The sequence below is a fragment of the Aquarana catesbeiana genome, linkage group LG04, assembly GCF_042186555.1.
Source record: "Aquarana catesbeiana isolate 2022-GZ linkage group LG04, ASM4218655v1, whole genome shotgun sequence".
NCBI lineage: Eukaryota > Metazoa > Chordata > Amphibia > Anura > Ranidae > Aquarana > Aquarana catesbeiana.
The window spans coordinates 623,488,914-623,498,228 of record NC_133327.1 but is presented as its reverse complement, the minus strand read 5'-3'; the positions used below and the strand labels follow the sequence as shown (position 1 = coordinate 623,498,228).

At 45.5% G+C, this 9,315-nt stretch overlaps 1 protein-coding gene across 1 annotated transcript in view; it reads left to right on the top strand.

Annotated features, from left to right (window-relative positions):
- Positions 1–1,038: 1,038 nt before the first annotated feature.
- DNAH14 (dynein axonemal heavy chain 14) overlaps positions 1,039–9,315 on the top strand; it is a 415,539-nt gene continuing 407,262 nt past the window's right edge. Inside the window, 1 exon segment of the mRNA XM_073628322.1 lies at positions 1,039–1,158. Coding sequence (XP_073484423.1) covers positions 1,087–1,158 — 72 coding nt within the window. The 5' untranslated portion in view covers positions 1,039–1,086.

Below are 9,315 nucleotides of genomic sequence, written 5' to 3'. Positions count from 1 at the left end.
TGCAGTCCAGTGCGTTTTTTTTCTGCATCAAAAACACATGGAAAGTAGGTCATATGGTTTTCAATGTCATAGTTCACACCAGTGCGGTCCAGTTCCAGGAAAAAAAAAGTAGAACATGCTGCATTTTTTCTGCACTGAACTGTACTGGAACATGGTTCACACTGCCTTCTGCGAACCGCTGCGGGTGTCATTACATTGTTAAATCCACAGATCGGTTCACAGATCGCAGTGCAAACTGTGAACTCAGATGGGTGAGAACACCCATGAGATCCGATTCTAGTGCGGGGAAAAACAAGTCCCTGCACTTTTTTCTGTGCGAATCTAATGCCAGTTCAGCCTTACAACTGTATGGCTGAACTCACATCTCACAGACATCGCATGTGATCGGTACTGCAGGAGCTGGTACAATTCACCTGTGATCTCTGTGATCGCACTAGTGTGAACCTGGGCATAAGGTGCAAAAAAAGAAGATTGAAAAAAACGCACTGGAACGCATCGAAAACATGTCAAAAAGGCGAATGCAGAAAAGCATCTGGAATGCATCCAAACTGTTTTCCTCTGGTGTGAACTGGCCCTTTAAGGTGAAGAAAAAAAGGGGTGGAATGGTTTAAAAACGTGCACCGAAAACGCACTGGAACGCATAAAAAGCATATACAGAAAAACAACTGGACTGCGTTTCTATGGTGCAAACTGGCCCTAAAAACACACACACATGCATTTCACATGTACTTTCCATGCGTTCCCATTAAAGTCTATGGGGTGAACAGAAACAAAGGCCCTGAACCCTTTCATGTATCTTAGGACAAGCATTCTTTCTAGTACTGGAAGAATATGTATGTGTTGAGGACCGCTGCCTGCTGCCTCTGTGCTGTGCGATGCTTAGCCTAGTCCACTCTGGGAGGGGGCGTGCCCGTCATCTTAATGAACTCCGCCCTAACTCCTCCTTCCAAACGTACAATGCCTGCTCTTGACTGACAAGTGCCGGGGAAGGAGGCGGGCCTTTCACCTGCAGAGCCCCGCCCCCGTCCCCACGGCAACCCCGGGCGGCGTCTCCCTGCTGAGAGTGAGAAATCACAACAAATCCCAATGTGGCGCACAGTGTTCCCTGCTCGGCACACACAGGAGAGATCGGGGACAGGTCACCCAGCTGAGCACATGGTGAGTGCTTGCTAATACATGGACCCCTGCAGTGCTAGAGTCTAATAGTCCTCACATCCCTGCATTTCTAATCATTAAAGCCAAGCATTTACTATATGCCGTTCTAATAGACCTGCCATCTTAAATGCCTGATTTCTACCATCTCTAGAGTATTGGATAACGTAGGTCACTCTTAACGTTTCTGTCATGTTTTTATTTTTGTCTGTGACCCCATTGGAGCGATTTCCCTCACTTCCTGTCCCTGTGACACCAGGACAAGAATTGTGGGAGCACCTGTCACTGGGACCAGGCACAGACAGCAATACAAGCATTGTCAGAAGTTCCACCCCCGCCCCCCCTAAAAATATGTGCTTTGATTTTCTTTTTGCCAGTGTCTGCCAGGGAAATCTCCCGCCTCTTCCTGTCTTGACAGAGGAAATCTCCCTGCAATATAACAACCCATAGTTGTGCGCAGCTTATTGCCTTAGGGTGTGCACCCCAAAGCTCAAACACACACATACCCTTGCCTGGGGAATGCTCTGTGCTGAACGGCTTTGTGTTCTTTCACAAACTGAAGCATAGTAAACATGGTTTACTATGTTTCAGTTATAAAGGAACACAGTGAGTGATTGGCACCGATCACTCACTGTGTTCATTCAGAATAGGAAGGGGGCTGTAAATGACACATTTTCCTGCTCTCCATCCTGAAACATGCACCCTTTGTGCCTGCAGCAGCAGCCGGTAGGAGAAGGGAGGAGGGAAGCCAGCAGCTCTGTGGGGGGGGGCAGGGCCCAGGCAGCAGGGGGAACCTGCACCACTCGGGGTGCTTAGGGTATGCCCAGGCACACTCAACACACCCAGTTAACCATAGGTATGTGTTGGGGGTGTGCCAGGTGTGCCTGGGCACACCCTAATCACTATGTGCGGTGCAGATTCCCACACAGGCTTCCCCCCATTTAGCCCCCCCTCCTGTGCTGCTGACTTCCCTCCTCTCTTCTCCCCCCAGCTGCTGTGGGGGATGTTTTAGGATAGAGGGCGGGGAAAGGGCTAATTAATATGTCATTTACCAGCCCTTTCCTTTTCTAAATGAACACAGTGAACACACTCACTCACTGTGTTCATTCATAACTGAAGCTTAGTACAGTATAGGAAGCCGCTCAGCACAGAGCACTTCCCATTCATTCACTGTCCTGTGCAGCTGAGGCTGCAGAGAAAGTCATGTGTGTTTGAACTTTGGGGTGCACACCCTAATACCATAGGCTGCACACACCTTCTAACCCTTCCGCTATCTATTATAAATAGTATGTAAAAATGTTTCCACTAGAGTTGGGCTTTAGGACATGCTTACACTTGCGTCCGTCATCGTCTGTGGTGGATCGCTTTTCAGAGGCATTTGATAGGAGGATCAGAGATGGTATTTTGCCTCCTCATCTCCCATTTTAACCTTTGAAAGGCGCGCGGTACTGTGTTGAAAGTTGCGTGCATTACATGCGGTTGTAAAGCAGTTGCGATGTGGCCACATTCATTTGAATGGGTTGTGTTTGGAGACAATACCACCTGCCGAATATAACCTCAAGCATCATTTTTGTCGTGCCACACTGCAACTGCGGAAGTGTGTACTGTACACCCCCCCCCCCCCTGGCAGCTCATGTAAACAAGGCCTTAGCCCTCGTTCACACTGAACAAGGCTTTGAAATTGTGCGACTTTATCTGAAATCACACGATTTCAAAGCCACATTTCAGTGCGACTTCGGGTGCAACTTGGAAGACCATCTGTGCAGCTTCATGCATAGATGTCTACTGAAGTCGCACCCAAAATCGCCAAAAGTAGTGCAGGAACTTCTTTTGCAAATTGGAGCGGACTGGTTGGAACAGTGCCATTACTGGAAATAGGCTGCGACTTTGTCGTGCTATTTGACAGGTCAAATCTCATAACAAATCGCTCCATGTGAACGAGGGCTGAAAGTGTATCTAAAGCCAAAATATTGCTTTAATTTTGGATACAGTAGGAAAGGTTTAGGAATCATTAGGATTTATTGCTGTCGGTGTCCTCGTTGGGGAGATCACCTTCTCTGTCCTGGTGAGCATTGTCACCTAGACGAAAAGTGAGGGGAAGTCCAACCTAGTTGTCACGGAAAGAGGTGAGCGGAAATCTTCCAGTGGGGACAAATGTTCCAAGGACAGCTGTCTACGAGGGGGGTTTTCCTTGCTTTGGAGAGATTACTTCTGATCTTCTGCTGTGATTTCAGGACAGAGACTAAAAAAAACCCGGCCACAGCATTGTAAAGTCTCCATCTGTTTTGGGTAAAAAAAAGTCGTTTTCTATTAAAGTTGTCTTACCTTGCTTTTGATTCTTGGCCACCCCCCAACACAAATGGCTTTAGCTCGGGTTGCACCGATACCACTTTTTCAAGACTGAGTGCAAGCACCGATACTTTTTTCAAGTACTCGCCGAAACCGATTACAGATCCTTTTTTTTAATGTCATGTGACAGTGGCACTAATATTAAGAGCACTGATGGGCACCCATAGGTGGCACTGATGGGCACTGATGAGGTGTGGACTGTGTCAGCATTTTTTTAATTTATTTTTTATTATTTTTTACAATTTTATATTTTTTTATTTTTTTTACAATGCTTTCTCTTCTTTGGGGGGGGGGGAGTGGACAGTGTCAGTGTTTTGGTTTTTTTTTAATTTTATTTTATTGCTTATACAATTTAACTTTGAAAAATATTTTTTTTTTCTTTTTTTAAATTATTATTATTTTTTTTTTATCAGCCCTGTTGGGGGGGGTTTGGCCTTTGGTGAGATATCTCCTCTTTGAGACAGGGAAAGGGACTGAGGATAGAGATTCATCTATCCCTTTCTCTGCAGCCTCAGCTGCACTGACGATGAATGGACAGGAGACAGCGGCTCCTCTCTATTCATAAACTGAAGTACAGTTTACTATGCTTAGTTATGAATGGGCAGAGGCAGTGATCACTGACAGATTTACTGGCTCTTTCCTCTGCTCTCCCTCCTGAAAGATCCGGGACATGGGGGGGACCGGAGGAAGACACAGAGAGCCAGGGAGGACGCAGGGGGACCCAGAGGATGACAAAGGGGGGGACCAGAGGGAAGAAAGGGATCGGGACTCGGAGGAGGACACAGAAAGCCGGGGAGGATGCAGGAGGACCCAGAGGAGGACACAGACGGGGACCTGGAGGAAGAAATGGTTCGGAACCAGGAGGAGGACACAAGGAGCGCAGAGGGGGACCTGTAAGAAGAGAACAGCCGGGGGTGATTGGTGCGGCGGCAGTTACAAGCACCGATCTCCCTGACAGCCGCAAAAGGGAGGAGAAGAAGCGGCTGTCAGAAAAGCTATACAGCAGTGGTTCTCAACTCCTGTCCTCAGGACCCACTAACAGGCCAGATTTTAAGTATTACCTTGGGGAAATGCAGACTAGAATACTGCAATCACTGAGCAGCAAATTATATCACCTGTGATGTATGTCAGTTATCTTGCAAACCTGGCCTGTTAGTGGGTCCTGAGGACAGGAGTTGAGAACCACTGCTATACAGGGAGATCGGTGCTGGTAACTCCCTCCCACCGCCGCACTGATCATGTCTGAGGCTGCCCAAGTATCAGGGAGTATTTGCACGATTACAAGTACTCATGCAATTGCTTGGTATAAGTACCGACACTAGTATTGGTATTGGTGCAACCCTAGCTTTAATCCTTTTCTGCTTGCCCTGGTGTCCCTTTAAATAGTTTGGAAAGGCTGGATTGGCGATCATGTGACCACACTCACATGATCATCTGCTGGTCCCTGCGGCTGCAGATCTTTCACACTCAGCACATAAAGACTGGCCACCCAGCAAGGCATATGTGCGAAGTGTGAGCGTTGAGGCCCTGTTCACACCTAGGCATTTTGACTCATAGGCAGAATCATAGCGATTCTGCCTGCAATTTCAAAACGCTCTGCTTCAGTAAGTTCAGTAAGGGAACCCTTACTGAAGAAGTCACGGTGGTGTAGTAGCCCATTTGACGTAACGCGTATAGGGGGAAGACGTCGCAGTGACAACGTCATCCCGCGAGCATCTTGTCGTTTCTATGCATCCTGAGCCCGCACTGCTCAAGTGCTGCGTTTGTGAGTAAAGTTTTTAAGCCTTTAGGAGGAAATAAACCGTTTTGATATACAGAGAGCACTAGACTTTGCCTTTTCTGTTCCTATGTGCACCGGACCCCATTGAGGGAATCTGTACTGGCTGGTACCCACCTAATCAGCCGGAGGCAGAACGGACAAAATAGGAGCTCCATCACCAGCTGATTTGTTTATATCCCTGAGAGGGAAACTGCTTTTTCTGGCCTTCTGGTGAAACAGGGGTCAGAACTGGAGGTGAGCAGCTAGGGTATTGAGGTGGAGGAGAGCACTTGCACTTTCAACGTTTATGCACTAGTGGTGTGTTGTGCGTTTTTGTGCAGAAGCTGAGGATTATTTTTTGTGCATTTGGACTCTTATTTTTATTCTATTATTTTTTTTGAGTGTGTGGACTTTATCTTTATTGTCTATTGTTCACTATTCCCATATAGGGAACACGTATATTTTATTATTGTGTATTGTTCACTAATCCCAGTCAGGGAACACAAATATTTGATTGTGCAATCAGTATCTTGCTTTATTGCAAGTTAATCATCTATTCTCTTTAAGGATTTATTGGTAGTTATTTAGGAAGCGCAACACTGTTTTGTTATGTATACTTTATATGTGAAGTGAACGCATTTTCTGTGTGTGCCAGGTGGGGGAGTATTTTTCGGTTTGTGGTGAGATTTTGTCACATCACCTACTACACATATCACTACATAGTGATTAAGGTTATTATCCCTTGCTCATTTTCTGTGTGTGCAGCAGCCAGGGGGGGGGGGGGGGTATTTTCCATTTTTTTTTTTTTTTTTTTGCGGGATTTTGTTATATCACTTACCACTCATATCACTATATACTAATTAAGGTCATTACTATGTGCACTGATAGAAATTAGTTTTATTATTGTCAGTTATACACAATGCTTTAGGCCCCCTTCACATAGGCAGCTGTCTCTACCACTCTCTGAAAAGTGATCCACAAGGGTGGTAGTGCATCAGTTCTACGCACTCAGGAGGTGATCCTTCTTTTATTATTTCCAACCCCAAGGGGAATTATGTATGGCTGGCTTGCAGTTTTTGCACGGTCCCATTAAGAGTCGGACAGGCAGTGTCACCTGTCACCAAATACAAGCCAAGTAAAATTTTCTGCGGCATGTGTACCACCCCCTTTGGCTGTCGTGATAGGTTTTAGGTGGGAATCTAGGTAGGGGTGGGTGTAAAAATGTTTTTACCACCCTTCTGTTTCCATATGAAAGGGGCCTTAGCCCTGGTTCACACCAGTGCGGTTTTGAAATCACGCTACTTTAGCGCCATTTCAAAGTCGCACATCAGTGTGATTTGCACTGATGATTTCATTGCGGCTTCTGACTTCATTTAACAAAAGTCTATGCAAGTCACAATGAAATCGGTAAAAAGTAGTGAAGGAACCTTTTTCATAGGCGCTGCGACTTGAGTCACGCTGATATGAACGTTTCCATTACCGGCAATGGAGTGTGACTTGTCATGCAATTTGGAACTGTCAATGACAAGTTGCATGGGGGCTAAGGGTTTACTCTTTGCTTTAATATATGAATTTGTTGCAAAACTGCCATTTGTTTAATAATACTAAAGTATAACTAAAGACAAAACTTTTTTTTTTTTAGTTTTGGACAGAGTGGAGAGGGATTAGAGCCCCTGTCAGTTTTTGTTGCTGTCTGTGCCCCTGTTAAGGAGATTCACCCGCTCAATTTGTCCTGTTTACCATTTATCATTAAAAGTGAAAGTAGAAAGAAAACCCCAATTTTTGGGTTGTCCCCAGAAAAGTAATAGATGGGAAATCTTCCAATGGGGACACTAGTTCTGGCGAGCTAGGGTCCCCCAAAAATTTATTTTAATTTGCAGAGATATCCTCTCACTTCCTGTTTGGTTATGGGACAGGAAGTGATAGGGAAATATCTGCAATGGGACAGAAATGGTGAAAAAAAATCTGATGGGTTATTACCCTCCCTTAGTCTATCCAAAATAAAAAAAAAAACTGAGAATTGTGTCATACTTACTGTAATTTTCTTTCCTGGTGCCTATCCATGGCAGCATACCCACAACAAGCTCTGCCTTGGCTCCTCCCTCAAGATCAGTGAATATCTTTAAAAGAGAGAGTTAGGCTTCATGTACACGGGATGTTGTTTAACCTCTCCTGAACGACTTAAATTGACAGCTAGAAACCGGCATCAAAAAACATCCATTTAGCCACGTTTGCGTCTAGAAGCGTTTGTGAAAAAAAAAGAATTTTTATTTAGTTAAAAGGAAAAACGGCTGTATATGAAACTTTGCTTAACGCAAGTTACCGCTTTAGCAGTGTTTACAGGCTGTTACAGGCATTTGGCGTTTCAAATGCCTCTGAACATCCGTCTAAACCCATTTTTTGTGTTCCAAAAAATGCTTCTAAACTCAACTGCCTAGAAACGACTATAAACCACCCTGTGTACATGTGCTAATAGGATGACATAGAGGAGAGTTTAGGGGCAGCTGAAAAAATGCCCAACTGCTCCTAAATGTTCGTTTACCAGCAGCAGTGTACATAGAGTTGCCACCTCATCCCTTTAAACCCGAACATCTTTGAATTACACAGGTCCTGAGGCTAATTAAATGCAGATAAGGCACCAAGTGAGTTCATTACCATCTTAATCAGCCACAGAACCTGTGTAATTAATATGTGTTCGGGTTTAAAGGGATGAGGTGGCAACCCTAAGTGTACATGAGGCCTCAGAGACCCCCCAGCATTCTTACGTAATATAGCATACCGTGGGTGGGTTTGTATGCTGCCATGGATAGGCATCAGGAAAAGAAAATTACGGTAAGGTTGATACCATTTTCTGTTTCCCTGGTGCCTCCATGGCAGCATACCCATGACAAATAACTACCTAGACGGGTGGGATAATGCTTAGAAAATAATTTATTTAGAAGAGAGACTATCATTTAGCTTTTAGATAATGCTGTCTTGATGGCTTGTCTGCCGAAATCAACAGATGAAAGAGCTCCTGGATCTACCCTGTAGTGTTTCATGAACGTGTGTTGAGACGACCAAGAGGCTGCTCTGCAGATAGTTTCAACTGATAGGTTCCCCTTGTTGCCCAAGAGGCAGAGACCGACCTGGTGTAATGAGCTTTTATCAAAGTGGGTGGTTCCAGCCCTTTTGTTTGCCCTGTACGCCTCCTGGATCAACTTTATTATCCATGACGCGATCGTCCTGGAATAATTGTTATATCAAGTTCGTGAAGTGATTCCGAATCTTAGTCGGAAAAGGCTGTTAAGAGTCCAGGGTTCAGAGAGACTGGTAAAGGAAGACGCTTTGGGGACTGACCTAAGTTCCACCCTGTCGGGGTAGAAGACGATGTGGTTGTCATCTGCTTCTAAAGCTCGAAGCTCCGATACCCTTCTGCCAGATGCTACTGCGACTAAAAAGGATAGTTCCAGGTTCCATAGTGATGTGGTTTCTGAAGGAGCGAATGGTTTGCTGAACAAGGCTTCTAGGACAATGGAGGGGTCCTAGGAGGGGAAGGACTGTCTGACAGGTGGACGTATCTTCTTGACTGCTTTGAAAAATTGTATCACCAGTAGGTCCTCTGCCCACCTGTTGCCGGTTGCAGCAGAAATTGCTGCTACTTGTACTTTTAAGGTACTTAGTCCTAGACCCAAGTCTAGGCCTGCTTGAAGGAAATGTAGAAGTTGGGAAGAGGAGGGCGTATTGGGATTGAAGCTTTTGCTGGTGGCAAAAAATCTAAATTTGTTCCAGACTCTGTCGTACATGGAGTTTGTTGAGGGCTTGCTAATTCTAATAGGAGTGACGCAAGTCGCTCCGACTTAGAAAAAGGTTCCTGTACTACTTTGGGGGCGACTTGGGGCGACTTGCATAGACTTCTATACAGAAGTAGTTTTGCAAGTCGCCGTGGCAGTCGTGTGCAGGTCGCCTCGGTGAGGCGACCTGCAAGTTGTGCCGCCCTTGCGTGAACCAATGGTAAGGGGCTAACTGTAGCTGCTTCCTCTGCTGCACGCCTCTGAGCAAGTACCTATTAATGG